This window comes from Sclerotinia sclerotiorum, genomic scaffold, assembly GCF_000146945.2.
Source record: "Sclerotinia sclerotiorum 1980 UF-70 scaffold_2 genomic scaffold, whole genome shotgun sequence".
Classification (NCBI taxonomy): domain Eukaryota; kingdom Fungi; phylum Ascomycota; class Leotiomycetes; order Helotiales; family Sclerotiniaceae; genus Sclerotinia; species Sclerotinia sclerotiorum.
This window is the reverse complement of record NW_001820834.1, coordinates 2,642,416-2,657,185: the sequence shown is the minus strand read 5'-3', so window position 1 is coordinate 2,657,185 and position 14,770 is coordinate 2,642,416. Positions and strand designations below refer to the sequence as shown.

The following is a 14,770-nucleotide window of genomic DNA, read 5'->3' as shown; positions in this document are numbered from 1 at the left end:
CGTCCTTCATTTTTATGAGCATAAATTCTCGCCTGCACTTAACTGCTCATCTGCTAAAACTAAAAATCCTTCTTCAGAGTCCGGACAATGTACCAGGAATTTCTCCTCAAACTGCAGAGGCCATGAACACAAGCAGAGCTCCTTCCTTTGCATATCCTCCAGTGACACACCACCACCAACAACCAACAACAAACTGGAGCATTCTCTATTCAACTAACAAGGGACTATCCGATCCGCCTTGATTATCGTAACCTTTTCCCAAAGACTTGTATTCTTGCGCATCCATACCCATTCCACCCGAGGTAGCAGCACGACTTTTTGGCGTCGAAGTCATCATGTCCTGTTCACAGTGACCACCAATTCGATTTCCATTTCCCCTCATACCCTGAGCACCCATCATTCCCCCATATCCACCCACATGAAAGTCAAAACCACTCTGCCGCTGCCTACAAGTATTCATACCGCTCGCATTCATACCGCTCGCATTCATACCGCCCGCATTCATACCACCAGTACCCATATCACCAGCATACGCATCCACCTCACCAAACTCACCTCCTTGTACATCCCCATTAACACTTCCACCCGCACTACTACTACCCCCACTATAATAACCTACCAACTCCCTATTAATATCACACAATCCCGCACCAAGACCCTTCTGCAATCCTTCCTGTAACTGCGCACTAGGCGAATCCTCACGATATCCCTCCTCCTTCACAATCCCAAGATTATCATTAACACGAGCACCCATCTCGCGCTTAACTTCTCTCTTAACTCGACTCTTGCTCGTTTTTTGATTGGAGGGTTCTTCCTCATCATCATCGATATTCTCTTCCTCGGGAGCAAACTTGCGTTTCTTGCTAGCGCTGGATTTATTCCGGGAGGTGGAGGAAGGGGCTGATGAGCTGGACGATGAGCTAGGAGCTGGCTTGATGGATGCTGCGTTTGGGGCGATGCCGTGGGAGCGCATCATGCGTTCGTAGCGTTTTGCGCTAGGGAAGAAGAGAATATGTCAGTTTAGTGTTTGGAATGGGGAATAGAGGATTGAAGTAGGGGAATTGGATTTGGATTTGGAGAGAAGAGAGGAATTGGAAAGGAGTTAACTTACGCGGCGCCTTTGGTAACAATGTTGCATTCTTTGGCTACTTGACTGAAGTCTACCTGCTCGATCTTAGTATTCTTCTTTGACGTGACAGTGATAGTAGATGGGATGGTGGTGTGCAAATAAACAGGCATCGAAGCTTAGAGGAGAGAAAGAGGAAATACCTTTCCATTATTGCTATACCGAATACAACTAATAAGGAACTTGAATTGTTCTTCATTAGAAGCTGGAGCCATGACGATCAAATTCTATAGATTGTTGCAGTTCAGTTTCGTATATCTTCTTGTATTGCAGATGTTTCCTCGACTGGATAGATAGACTAGCAAGACAACCAAATAGGTTAGTCTTCTTCCTTGCAGAGAGGAATCGAAATTTTCAGTATTGAATCAGGAAGGACGTCAAAATTGACAGCAGCAAAAGGTTAGATGAGGTAGGTCTTCCAATCTGGTAAAATTGACAAGTTGGGATGAGGGAAGAGGAGGGGAGGACGTCTTTCTTTTTATTGTTCAGACTGTAGTTGAGAGGTTCCTACTTACTGGCTTGTCAGGAATAGTCAATTTGTAGATTTAAGGCAGGCTAGCGTTGCTGAGAGTTTGTGTGTATGAAAGAATTTGAGATGTGGTTGTAAAGAGAGGTGTCATTAAAGATTTAATTTTGTTGTTTGGTTTAGGTTGTCAATGAGGTGTGTTATGGAATCATGGACTTAATAGTGAATTTTGAAAGATTTTCTGAAAGAATAGTTCTTTCAACCTCGAAAGGAGCATTGTTTAATCGTGAGCAATGAGTAGAGAATTGTTATTTTGATTATGGGAGACTGCATTAAAAAGCAAACTATGAAAGTACCATGGCTATCGTCATTGATCATGCATTAGGCCTCTCCCTAATATAACATATGATATCAATCATACCCTTCATATCGTAATCCTGAAAACCCATTTCTCTCTCATAATACAATCATGGCGAAAGGAAACAAATCTGTCATGCTCAATACCGCAACCAAGCTGCGAACAAATCAAATGACATCCATTTTAAGCTTATTCATCCCTCCATCCGAGAGTAACGAGTCGAATGTAGACGAAGAAAGAATTGAAGTTAAAAAGAATCCTCTGTCGAAGTGGTTAAAATTAGCAAGTGTGGATGCAAGTGAAGGATGTGCAAATAAATGCGTGTTTTTGAAGACGAGAAACCTTGAAGAAAAGCACTGCAAAGATCCACAAGAAGAGATATTAGAAGTATCTGGACGGAGCCTAAGCTTTGCTTGAAAGAAACATCCGTCTTAGATATCATCCAGGAAGGTGTCGTGAACAGTATAAACGTTAAGAGCTCGCCACTCCCGATAAGCAGGAACACTCATGCCAAACTGATCGGCCTGGATCTGTTCTTCAGCGTCAAATTCTTCATCATCTGCATTATACCCGGGTGAAGCAGGCATTGACCTTTGGACTTCGACGATAGACATCCTAGTATCATCATCTGATGTCTGAATACTTTCAGAGGATCCAATAGAGTGGCTAGCCCCGATCTTGTTTCCAGTATTTTTGGCTGCTAGGGAAGAAATGTGGTTTGATGACTTGCCATCTTCGTCGTCCAAAATTGGTTCTTCCAGCTGCTCATCACTGTCAAACACTTCCTCCTTGACTTCCTTATTGGCTGCAGCTTTCTTTCCTCTGGATTTAGGAGTGGCTTTGATGGGAGTGTTGTTAGGGCCAACCTTCTTCTTTGGAGAAGATTTCTTGGTGGGGCTTGGAGTCTTAGGCGGGATACTGCCATTCTCGTCATCTGGAGCAGGCCCTGCTTGAGACTAATTGGCGATGAGTCAGTATCATTCGAATGCGTGACCGAGTATACATGGGACTTTATCGAGGGAGCATTATACCTTCAACTTATCAAATAATTTCTTGAAGCTTGAACGCGCATTCCTAGCATACTTGACCTCAACCCGACTAGCAACACGTTCGAAGTTGATCTATTTAATTGAGACCGTTAGTATGTTGCTCAGACGTCGTTGGTAAATTAAAGAGACGGCGAGGTTCTTGTGTTGGAGGAGACGACGTCAGATGGGAGTTGGTAATCTTTATCATGAGGTCTGAAAAGTCAAGATATTCATTGGATATAAACAAGAATACACACGGTAGGTTCAATATTTCAGATCAATTGAAGTAAAAGCTCGACTGAAGACGGGTCCCGCACAATATTGAGAGATGAAAAATATAAAGATACTTACAGTATTAGGAATCTCCCCCATCTCAGACATGACAGCAACAAGCATTTCGGTCTCCTTCGCGCTCAAAGTCAAAGCCGCCATCTTTGCGATTGCTGAATCTGCCTTCAAGTCAGCTCCAAGATCGACGATCAGGACTTCACAAGATACCGAGATTTCAGATGGGAAACTTACCCTGTAGTAGGTAAAGTAATTGATTTTCGTTGCAACACTTCTTTGCAATCAAGACTTTGAACGCGCAAGCTAATCTGCAAGAATTGTGAATTTTTGGTTGTGGTTATGAGGTTTTGGTGTTGACGGATGGAGAAGAAGAGAAGCAGTTGAGTAGCAGCAAAGATAAGCCGTGACTTTATAGCCATAGCTAGCTAGGTACCCTAATTAGTAGGTAGGTAGCAATAGAAACAAAAGTGAATTATCCAGAAATGAGAAATTTCTCATGTCTGGCTGCATCTCATCTTCCCGCAGCCTTCCAGTCAATTTGGAAAAATGAATTATTGCTGCCTCCCAAAAGCCATTATCATATTTTATCGTCGGATTATGCATGAAACATGGATTTTTAGCTTTTAGGCGGCAGAAAATGAGCATTGTAAAGAATATGTTACAAATTCTGCGGGGTTTCCGTTTGGTTGACATTGTTTGCACAGACCCCATATTGCTTTTTCCCTCTGCCTCTGTGGTGGTTAATTTGAACGAGCTGATCGCAAAAGTAATTCACTGTCACATTTGAAGTAAAATAAGTAATAACCGTATAAAGATCTCTGATATTGTAGTTTCCAGAACAACCTCAATGCTGCAGTGGAACAACCAACAACCACCTATAGATCATCCTTATCCCTGAAAACGAGCACTTGACAAATATTAATATCCATGGCTGATAATTTAAGTCTCCCATACTCTCTCTAGTATCTAATGTAAACCCCAATCGCCATGAATACGGAGAAAAAAAGAAAAGCGTCAGGACCTCAAGAGCTAACGTTGGACAGAACCACCATGCGACACTCATATCAAGCTTAGGTAGCATATATGACACCTCAGCTATATAAGAACCAACATCAGCCCCTGGAAAGATGTAATGTGAAAGATATCTACTCATCGTCTTCCTCTTTGGCATCTTCCATCTCCTCATCTTCAACATCGCTAAGCTCTTCTTCTTGAGACTCCTCAGCAGCAACCTTCTTGGTCGGCTTCTTCGCTGGTGTCTTTTTGACACGAGGTTTTGGAATGGCCTTAGTCTTGGTGACCCGATTTTTGGAAGGCGTGGTAGGAACGGCGGGCTCATTATCACCATTTGCATCAGATGCCTTCTTTGGTGAGGCGTCACCTTTGCCAGGCTTGCTTACTGCCATCTCCTCGGCGGTGCGGCTGGAAGCACCGAAGGGAAGGTTGTATTTCTTCTTGATGCTAGAAACCTTGTTGGAAACCTAAAGTATTGGTCAGGAAATGAAATATCGAATGGATAAGAGTACGACTTACCGAACGAGGGTTCTTGTAGTTCAAGAGTTGAGCGACTTTTTGCGTATCGACCTTGAAAGTTTTTCCCTAATCAGCTATTGGGAACAATTATTTGAAAATCAAAAAATGTGCGGCATGAAAGTGTAATGCGAAATTGACGAGGATGTGAGATATTTCTCGCGAGGCATTTGCCAAAGAAAAAGGGGGGACAAGCCATTCCTTCCAGTCACGATGTGGTGACATCGTAGAGCACAAGAATGAAAGACTTTTTTTTTTTTTTTTTTTTCATATTTTCAGATGAGAATTTACAATCAAAGAAGAATGAAGAACTTGGTAAATTATTGGGATGTTGAATTCTGGAAGTGGGAGTACAGTAGTAATTGTGCGTCGCAAAGCGAAGATGGTAGGTTAAAGAACGACGCCAGCATGAGAAAATCGCAGCGCGACAAGATGACTTACCTGGATTGAGCCACCAGTAGTATTGCGAAGGCAGCACATGAGAAAATCAACTTCGACTTGGCTCATACCGCCATTGGCCTGAGCTGGAGTACTAGCAGCCTCGTTGTCGGACATTTTGGTTTTGGCTGGAGAGGTGTTTGTTGTGGAATGGGACGCGACGAGCCGATCTATGTATACCACAGCTGTCAGCACGATAAAAGTATCGCAGAAAGATGAAAGTAATGAAACATACATGATAAACTTGCAGGATGATGCAAGCTATTAATGTATGAAGTGTGAGGTTGTTAAATGGTATGAGAATGTGAATAATGCCAGCTGATTGAGGTTGAGGAAAATGGTGTGTAGGTTGGATGGAGAAATTAAATTGAATGTGCGATGAAGATGTTCTTATATGTTTCTATGGGGATGGTACTCATTCAAATTTCCCTCATATTCTCCGTCGCTTGATTGGATGATGTGGAAGTCAACCTTTGTTATTCACTAAAAATCATCTGCAGATGTTCATTCTGGAGGCTACCCGCTTTCACATGTCACTTTCACCGATGCCAGCTCTTTTTCTTTGAATGAATTAATCGAATTTTTCAGTTTTGAGCATTCATCTAGATTTGATGGAAGCTTGATTTGGTATCAAGAGCGGGGTAAGGGCTTTATTGAATGAATAGATATTTTGTGTTTGGAAAGGTCGAATGAATGTTCATTTCGACATCAAAGTGCATCTAGCCTCATTTGGTAGGTTATGCAAAGTTCTCACGTCTTTGTAGGTACAGTTAGAATTGCCAATCCTGAAGGAGCTGGCATCATCACTCTAGTAGTACCAGGAGCAAGACCGACGGTATCATCTCGAGCAAAGATCGATAGTTCAAAAGGAATACAATAGTATTCTTTCGTACTAGCTAGCTAGAGATAGATCTATAGATCTCGATCTTAATATTCTAGCATGTTCTGAGTGATCGTTTGTGCATGAAAATGAAGTGAATAAAAAAGGTCCCACGAGATGCATTGTCCAAAGCGCCACTAGATGAAGCAATGAGTCACAGAAAAAATTCCTTGAGCTTTCAACAAGACTATTATTTTGAGGCCATAATGCAACCATTCTCATCAGCGACACCCAGCTCTAAAGTAAAGGTGCACAAAGATCGTCAGACCGAGAGTCGCGGCATACGGCAAAAGAAATCATCCACAGCGTCAACTGCCATAAACTCTGTGAGTAAAATTAAGTTTATTTGGGAAGTCTACAAGTAATCTGGTGTGAATTTGTCCATGGACTAGCCTCAATTATGACCGTGTTTTGCTGTATTAACTAGAAGTGGGCATGGATTAAAAGCGCTGTGTAATCATTGTACATCTCAATATGCTTCTATTTATATTCAAATTCACCCTAAATGCTCTCACCCAAGCGCACATATACTTGTAGGGTCAAATCATTAAGTTATTAGACATTCTATCTATGCTACACCTTAACTAATTATTTCCATATCTACATTCATGTAATTCGCGTTTGAATCATTATTGGGATAAGACCAAAAGAAGTCGCCGAAAAGCAAAAATGACCACCATTGACCAATCCCATAAAATCTGACTCAAAAGTGGCCATGTATGTCCTTTTATCAACCGCATACGACATGCATGGCGAATAAATCTCTCAACACTGAACTGATACTCAATCTGCGAAAAATAGTTAGCTCACTGCCAAAATGATAATGTATATGATGTGATAAAAGATTTGCAGACTTGAGATACCAATAAATCTTACGGCTTGTTGCTCTACAATTCTACCACTACTGTAAGAAAATCTTCCGGCTTGTCAATCTTTGCTGGCACTACCTCCTCTCCTTGATCACTAACGGTAAGGGTGATCGTCTCTATTAAATCCATAAAGATTATTCAGGCCGAACTCCTCAATATTCCGATGCTCACTTTCAGTGTCATAAACATCACGCTATTAGCATGCGTATATAACTTGCGGACTCGTCGTCTTTTCTCGGCATGGTGTATCCTTGGCCGCGGTTTTGTGTGAACTTCGACGGCTTCGTCTTACCAGCATTATGGAAAGCTCCAGGCTTGGTAGATTTCTCCTGACCATTCTTAATTCCTTTGGGTCAAACCATAGTACTCTCCCTACCAGTCTTCTCTCATTCGGGGATTCTTAGGTAAGGGAATCTGCTACCGTAGGGATGAGCGGTTGTGCCGGTACTCGGCAATGATTTCTAAGCTTCTTCTTAACCTGTCCAAAGCGAGCACAAGCAGAAATACATAGGCACAACTGAGCAACAAGAGCCCAATCAATCTGTGTACAAGAAAAAAATTGGTAAAAGTAATCACATGTTCGGTTAATTAAAGGAGTTGATGGCTGTAGCTTGAGGGGTAAGAATGTGAAAAGATGAACAAGAAAAAAAGTGAAAATGCAAAATTTGAACAAGAGATCAAATTCATCAAATTGCATAATGGAGCTTCAGTCGAAAGATAATTGAAATTGAACTTACACTTAGGACAGCTTTCATGGAATCGAGAATGGCGAAAATGAAATACACATCTTTCGCAGTTGCCAGTTGGTACGTGCGGTCTGGAATCTTCGGCTGTAGGAAATATTAGTATGATAAGTTTGGTACCCAATACCTATACTGACATTATTTTTTGTTCTGCAGTCATAGGAGAGGCTGGTTTGACTTCTTCGACTTCTTCGACTTCATGGTCTTTATGGTCTTTATCGTCGCCCAAGACTTCTTTCTCTTCCTCCTCTGGTACCTCAAATTACTCCCAACCAGCATAATCAACTTCATTACCAGCACCATTACCATCTTTATGATCACCCTGATCACCCTTATCATCCCGGTCATTCTCATCGCCCCCGCCGTCTCGGTCTGCTAGGACCTCACTACCCTATCAATCCTCAATTTCCATAACCATCTTCACTATTCCAACCATCGTCGCTATATCCATTCCTGTCGTTGACCTGATCGTTCTTGCTATTCTAATTTTCTTTGTCTTCCTCGTTCTCCTGACGTTGAAGACCTCTCGCACGTATTTTAGCCTACATAGGTATCATTAAGCAATGCCGGAATTTTCGAGAGAAGGATATAACTACTATTTTAAGGTAAAAACTCTTCTAGTATAATGATATGCGGTGTATGGGGTCTAAGTTATGATATTTGATCAGGAATTTTGGAATTCATCGAAGTTTGAAAATTGGGAAATGTGGGAAATATTTTGTGTTCCTAAATGATTACTTGAGGATTAAGCGGCAGAAACTACCACAAGTGAATAACAATAATGAGCCGTGAGTTCAAAAAGCGAAAGACTTATGTTATTCGTTACTTGAGGTTGGAAACTTCGATCCATTGGTCAAGTAGACATTTCCTGAAAATGCCAAGATATGGATAAATTCCAAGCTTCTGATATTCAAATGTTTTGAAGAAACAGTTGTATTTATTCTGAACTTTGTTTTCCCATTGATTGTGGGAGGGCGCGTTTATTGTGTGCAGGGAAAACTTGCATGTACCTTGAATATAGCGGTAATTACAAGCCTGACATTTTCTGCATACAAGCCTTTCTCAATGTCCACTACTCTCCATCTTATCTTCGTTGCCATATTCGCAATCTCGAAAGATAATGGAATTGTGAAGTTTGAACAAGAACTCTCCGAGTTACTATAGATCGATCTTGCAAAGAATAACCCAGTGTTCCCAAGTAAAGTCATCCGTCAATCATCTGCTTACCATGCTCTTCTCTTTTGCATAATCCTTCTTACATCGATACTCCAATTGATAAAATTCTCGACTCTAGAGCTAAAGCGCATACCCGTTCGGTGAAGAACTAGGTTTGCAAACTATGGCATAAACCGTTGCACAGAAACTCACGATATCACATCTCACATTTTTATATTATATTTCTAGATGTCGTCAACTAGTTCCACTAAGCATATTTAATTCATGGTGGTGGCGATCTAGCCGCCATAAATTCGTGTTCTCCAGTCTCGGCAGGCAGGGGAAAAGGGGCCATAATTTTAGTGGAAGATGCACTATATTGGGCAGCGTCTCAGTTTGGTGCTACCCCACAAATTCGTACGACATCAATCTTATATCCAGATAGGGAGATCCTGTAAGACGGAAAACTGCATTGATAATCCCCCGCCCGTATTTGCTTTATCCAGTTTGCCCCGCTTTCCCGTATTTTCGAGGTAACATTCTTTACCTTGAATTACTCTGGATGAATAGTAATCTACAATATTTCCCTCCAAAAAAACTGTAGCTGACAAGTTTTGAGAGAGAATGGAAGATAATCTTGAATTTCTACACCCGAAATATCACTTTGAGGCCCGGGACTTTAGAATGGTGAGGCTTGGCGTTCGCAAGTGTAGAAGTATTCGTAGAAGCCAGACAGATGGGAGCTAGATTCGTGGAGATGTATTTGACGGCCACCCAAGATGATCGTTCTGAATTAACTTTGAGATATTTAAGAATTCCCTGTGCTTTTATCTTTTCACCATCACTTATTGCCTTTAAATCTTCGGAGTACAAATCTATAGTCTTTCGGAACTGAATCTCACGAGAATGATGGGTTCATATATTCACGAGTAAGGTCCCCTGACATCTTGAGTCCACCCTGGAACAAGTCATCCCTGACACGAATACTAGACATGCATACTCCGGAATCGTCACGGTAATCGTTGGCCCAGAAGGACGACCATTTTTCTTCCACGAGAGTCTCCTCTGCGAAAAATCCCCCTGGTTTCGCGCAAAGCTGCACAGCCAAAAGACTGAAGAGTACAGTGATTCCGCCATCGAACTATCACCCATAGAAACCTCTTTTCGAGATTTCCAGCAAAGTCAACGCGAGATCATCTATCGATACGAAGATGATGTTCATACATCCAACCAATTCTTTACTTGGATATACGGATGTGTATATGTGATACCTAGACGTGATCCAGAATCCTATGACACTGCTATGCATATATCGGAATGGGTAATACTCCACGTGCTAGCTGTTGAAATGGGAGTTATGGATTTGGCACATAAAGCTCTGTGGGAGTATGTTCACTGTAGGGATACCCTACGGACAGGGTATTGGATGCCTCTGCCATCGGAAATCTAGTATATTTATCATAACCGAGAAAATGCAAATGATCTCCGGAATCTCATTGTGGAAAAACTTCGCGGCCTTCTCTTCTCAATAAGATTCGATGGCATGAATAGACAGCTATCTACCCTCTGCCACCGCCATCCTGCTTTCAACACCGATGTATTTGAAGAAATCCAACGACATTCAGAGCAAGCGAGTGGATGCGACTATGGGACTATTCAATGCACGTCTCACGCTACGCAAATCTTAGCGGTTGTGCAAGTCCAGATTCCTACTTCGAGGTCGAGTCTCCTATTACTTCGTCGGAATATTTAGACGATATCTCGGATTTGGATTTAGATGATGCTGCGCCTTTCTTGATGTCAGATTGTGGGACAGTATCTGCGGAAGAAGAGGATGTGTATTCACGGCAAGAGAGAGATGAAGCGATGACGGAGTATTATGAGCGTAGGGATTTAACTAGCTATGTCTTTTGATCGGGGATTGTAGGGTCAATTTTTTATTATTGGGATGTGTGCGGTGCGAGTGGAGACTCTTGTGCCTTTCAAGTCAGGGAAGTTTGATATATTAGCGTTGTGGTTATGTTTACTTTGGTATGTATGGAGTTTTGAAAAATTAGGATGGGAAACCATCCGACTGGCGCTTTCCACACAGAGATGGGGTTTTGGATAATGGCGTTGTTTGGCTTTCGTGGGATGTTTTTATGAATTATGAGGGATGAATATATTTTACATGCCAATTAGGATACAAAGACTGTTTAAAAATCCAATTTCCTATACATCACAATCCACAAGTGACTACTGTTAACGTCACACGCAACGGATATTGATCAAAAAATCTTCCAAAGAGAGGATGAATACATTGATAGTCCTCTGAAATACAACAGTAAGAAATCTTAATTTGATAGTAACTATCCCACGAAAAATACTATCTCCCTGACTAGACGCCCATCTCGAACCAAAACTCAGTTATATGATAAAAGTGACGGTAGTTAATTATCGAGTATAAGAAGACAAGATTAGATGATAGACTTGAGGAAAGCGTGGAGAAGGATCTAGTAAAACGATTCATACTCTTGTACATTCAGAGCATTCGAGAGCCTCAAGCTGGGGCCAGTGTACTGCAAATTAGAGATAGAAAAACCGATAGTGAGGAGCTCGTATCATATATTTTATTTTGGTGCAAATGGCATCGAAGAGATTTGGTCTGAGAAAATGGCTAGAGTTGCGCCGTAAGGAAGATAGTTCCGAAGTTATTTGACAATAAAGAAGACTCATCTATGTATTGCAAGGTAAAGAACAATTAGATGCTTTCATACCAGTGAATGTTTCTCATGCCAAAACAGCGCTGAGAGTTCTATCACTCAAATCAAAGGAGGTAAAATCACAAGCAAAGAAAACCAAAGCACCAATTTATCTCACCCGTCAAGCTTACTCGTCAGAACCCAATTCATCTCTATCCAACCTGTCAATCTCTTCCTTCCCGACCTTCTTCCTAACACTCATCTCAAACTCCGGAACGGCCACCAAGCTTCGTCGCCAGTCCTCTAAAGTATCCTTACTGAACCCGCCCGAATTATCAATCATAACTCTAAACGAGCGCCACATTTTCATCATCGCACTAATCATTACTTCACGTATCTCGGAATTCTTCTCCGTCAAATCGTAGACTGCAATGACTTCTTCTGCCGTAGGAACTACGGGATGATGTTTGCGATCGTGTAGACATTTTTGGAAACGGTCTAGAGAGCTCTCGCATTCAGATTGCATGCCGAAATAAGAGGCGAGCTTTTAGACTTTGCACCAAGCTACTAGACAGCCAGTATGGCGATTTGGATCAGACGTGGGACATCCTAAATCGTTACAGTACATGTATCCAATGAGGTGAGCTATGGCATCGACAGTGTAGAAGTTCTCCGGATTTGTATCATCTTTGTCGTCGTCGAAGTCTTCAAGCTGAAAATTTATTCTTCTGGCGGTAGGGTGGTCTTGCTATACTTTTGAAAAAACTTTAGAGGAATTGATAGCAATGTCCTTGTAGATATTGAAGACATGAGATCCGACGGTGACGCTAAATTCTCGCGCGTATTCAGAATCCCTGAACGAATGTCAGCTTTGGATATTAAGACCGGCTGGATAATGACTTACTTAGAAGGTATGAGCGCAGCAATTGTTCTTGGTTGCATGTCAACTTACTAAGAAGGGTAGTACTGAAAAATTTGGTGAATCTTGGTGAGATACCTACTTAAGGTTAGACTGAGATGAAGTAATTGAGCTTGGTTCATTGGGGCGCATACCTTGGGTAACAATAAATATAGGATTCCTTGAAAGATTCTCTTGCAATTCAGATACAGCCACTCTTACAGAAAATAGAAGTGGATGTAGGAGATAACTATGCATAAAGATTCTCCCACGGCATAAGGCTGCCGTACTCCACATAGAAGCTACAGTGGACTGATTAAGTATACATCTGCACAAGTGAATATAATGAGGATGAAAATCTTTGATATTTCTTGCGAAGGATATTTGAAACAAGAATGAAGCGGGCACCGGCCCTTTGACAGCTTTAAATCACACAGAAAATAAAGTAAGTGAGCATTTTAACATCTTTGGACGGATACCACGACAGCGCAAGGTTATGTGTACCTTTGTAGTATCTCTCGGCTCTTCAAAATCTCCCATATGTAACTCTATTCTGAATCGCTGAGGTTGCATCCCATCACTGCGCGTCCTAATACGAGGTTGAAAATATTGAGTTCTTCCATCTTCTCATCATCTCCGGGATGAGAGCAATCAACAAACGGAGCCTCGCATTATTTATGTCCTTTGTGTGCCTGGCCAGTCTGGGTGATTATATAGTCAGCAGCTGTGGGTCTACATATTTAGGCTTGGTTGACACTTACCGGATGTACATGAAAGTGGCAGGGACAGAGCTTAGACTTATGGGACATGCTGAAACTCTCATTCGAAGCCCATTTTTCTACCAACTCTTCGGAACGTCGACCTAATAGCTGAAAGTTTCTCGAAAGCCACTTGAGCATGCCTTGGAAGTACCCCGGCAGAACGATGCAGTTCATCATCACTTCCTTGCGAAGTTTGATGCAAGCGCGATCTATGAAGATGCAATATTAGCAATTACCAACTGATAAATCGAAATAGAAAAGCAAAACTGAGGATTTATGAGTATACAATAAGAGAAGGGTTAAAATGATGAGAAAGTGAGGTGTGATGATGCAGGCTGCATAATTAGGATAATGCACTGCGCTTACCCAAATGCATAACCGTGCTTGCAATACAGAACTCGCGCAATGCAGAGCCTGGCTTAGTCTCTTCCCAGATTTTGGCTGCAAGGCCTGGGCCGAAAACTGTACCGTACTTGAGATAACCATCCTGAATGGCATCAATAGCGCGATTCATCAAAATCGGATACCCCATCTCTCGCCAAGCGAGTACAGGCTAACCAGAGTCTTGAGGGTTTCATTAAAATCTTGGAGCAGCTCTAATTCGAGACGATGAATTTCTGTGTAGGATGGAGTTTTTGTGACGTTTATCTTGGTTCGTGGTTTCTGAACGGTACCTGAATGTGACGAGGTTGATAAGTCATTTGAAAATTCAAGGATCTTCGGATTTTATACATGCAACTAAGATAACATACCATTATAAGTCCAATCTAAAAACAGTTTGAAGACTTTTAGGTCCTCCTCATTGAGGAAGATCAATCCTTGTGCTCCAGCCATGGTATCAAATAGCTTATTTGACTCAAAGTAAGTAGTACATTGTTGAAGTATGGCTTTGTGAACAGTAAAAGCTTGACGCTAAAGATTATTTAGAACAGAAGATCTTTTGATGACGCATATATGTTATATACCGAGTCACCAACACCAACATTAACAGAGATGGTTTCATTGCCTAAGCTCCTGCGCGAAGTCAGCTCGTGGTGATGATAGAGACAAGCATTGGATTGCGAAAGATAGCACTGACTTGAGGAACTTATTAAGCTTGAGGCTGTGGCAAGACATATTGGAGATGAAGTAAAACTGACGTGAAATGCCAAAACTTTTAAAGAGATACTTCTCAAATCCACGAAGCTCAAGATCAGTTCCGAAAGTGAGATATAAGTATGTACTAAAGCAAGTTCGAGAAATATATCTCCTTTACCTCAGTAGAAAGTTCTATGTGATTTGATCAAGTTGCCGAGATGATTGTTTGAAATGTAGAAGAGATGAAATGAAGAAACAAAGTGAGTGTTTAGAGAGACGCAAGTTTAGGCTAAAAGTTGTCACGTGTGTCGACCCATCCTACCACACTTGAGGATGAGAAAATAAGCCAAAGCCTGAGGCAAGAGCGATAGAAGTGATGGAAACAGTGGAAGACCAGAGTAGGTAGAGTTTATTTCCTGTCCCCACTTCCTTTCCTATCTTTCTCAATTAATTAATCGATACATGTTACAAC

The 14,770-nt window shown here is 41.6% G+C and overlaps 6 protein-coding genes across 6 annotated transcripts; 1 reads left to right on the top strand and 5 right to left on the bottom strand.

Moving 5' to 3' along the window:
* Nucleotides 1–205: 205 nt before the first annotated feature.
* Nucleotides 206–1,341, bottom strand: SS1G_02085 (predicted protein; the record flags this gene model as incomplete). Its single annotated transcript, XM_001597839.1, has 3 exons — nucleotides 206–995; nucleotides 1,112–1,153; nucleotides 1,289–1,341. 3 exons carry the CDS (start codon nucleotides 1,339–1,341, stop codon nucleotides 206–208), a joined length of 885 nt encoding a protein of 294 aa, XP_001597889.1.
* A 798-nt stretch (nucleotides 1,342–2,139) lies between these two features.
* Nucleotides 2,140–3,410, bottom strand: SS1G_02084 (predicted protein; the record flags this gene model as incomplete). Its single annotated transcript, XM_001597838.1, has 4 exons — nucleotides 2,140–2,211; nucleotides 2,421–2,906; nucleotides 2,982–3,071; nucleotides 3,330–3,410. The coding sequence occupies 4 exons, from the start codon at nucleotides 3,408–3,410 to the stop codon at nucleotides 2,140–2,142; spliced, it is 729 nt and encodes a 242-aa protein (XP_001597888.1).
* Nucleotides 3,411–4,411: 1,001 nt separating this feature from the next.
* SS1G_02083 (predicted protein) lies at nucleotides 4,412–5,351 on the bottom strand (the record flags this gene model as incomplete). Its single annotated transcript, XM_001597837.1, has 3 exons — nucleotides 4,412–4,747; nucleotides 4,800–4,850; nucleotides 5,238–5,351. 3 exons carry the CDS (start codon nucleotides 5,349–5,351, stop codon nucleotides 4,412–4,414), a joined length of 501 nt encoding a protein of 166 aa, XP_001597887.1.
* A 1,493-nt stretch (nucleotides 5,352–6,844) lies between these two features.
* SS1G_02082 (predicted protein) lies at nucleotides 6,845–8,162 on the bottom strand (the record flags this gene model as incomplete). The annotated part of the gene is made up of 6 exons (XM_001597836.1): nucleotides 6,845–6,890; nucleotides 7,206–7,312; nucleotides 7,721–7,813; nucleotides 7,860–7,975; nucleotides 8,021–8,117; nucleotides 8,160–8,162. 6 exons carry the CDS (start codon nucleotides 8,160–8,162, stop codon nucleotides 6,845–6,847), a joined length of 462 nt encoding a protein of 153 aa, XP_001597886.1.
* Nucleotides 8,163–9,790: 1,628 nt separating this feature from the next.
* SS1G_02081 (predicted protein) lies at nucleotides 9,791–10,795 on the top strand (the record flags this gene model as incomplete). The annotated part of the gene is made up of 3 exons (XM_001597835.1): nucleotides 9,791–9,810; nucleotides 9,872–10,267; nucleotides 10,570–10,795. The coding sequence occupies 3 exons, from the start codon at nucleotides 9,791–9,793 to the stop codon at nucleotides 10,793–10,795; spliced, it is 642 nt and encodes a 213-aa protein (XP_001597885.1).
* A 578-nt stretch (nucleotides 10,796–11,373) lies between these two features.
* SS1G_02080 (predicted protein) lies at nucleotides 11,374–14,055 on the bottom strand (the record flags this gene model as incomplete). The annotated part of the gene is made up of 8 exons (XM_001597834.1): nucleotides 11,374–11,425; nucleotides 11,754–12,060; nucleotides 12,515–12,559; nucleotides 12,616–12,772; nucleotides 13,222–13,430; nucleotides 13,588–13,708; nucleotides 13,780–13,895; nucleotides 13,974–14,055. 8 exons carry the CDS (start codon nucleotides 14,053–14,055, stop codon nucleotides 11,374–11,376), a joined length of 1,089 nt encoding a protein of 362 aa, XP_001597884.1.
* Between the last annotated feature and the right edge of the window lie 715 nt (nucleotides 14,056–14,770).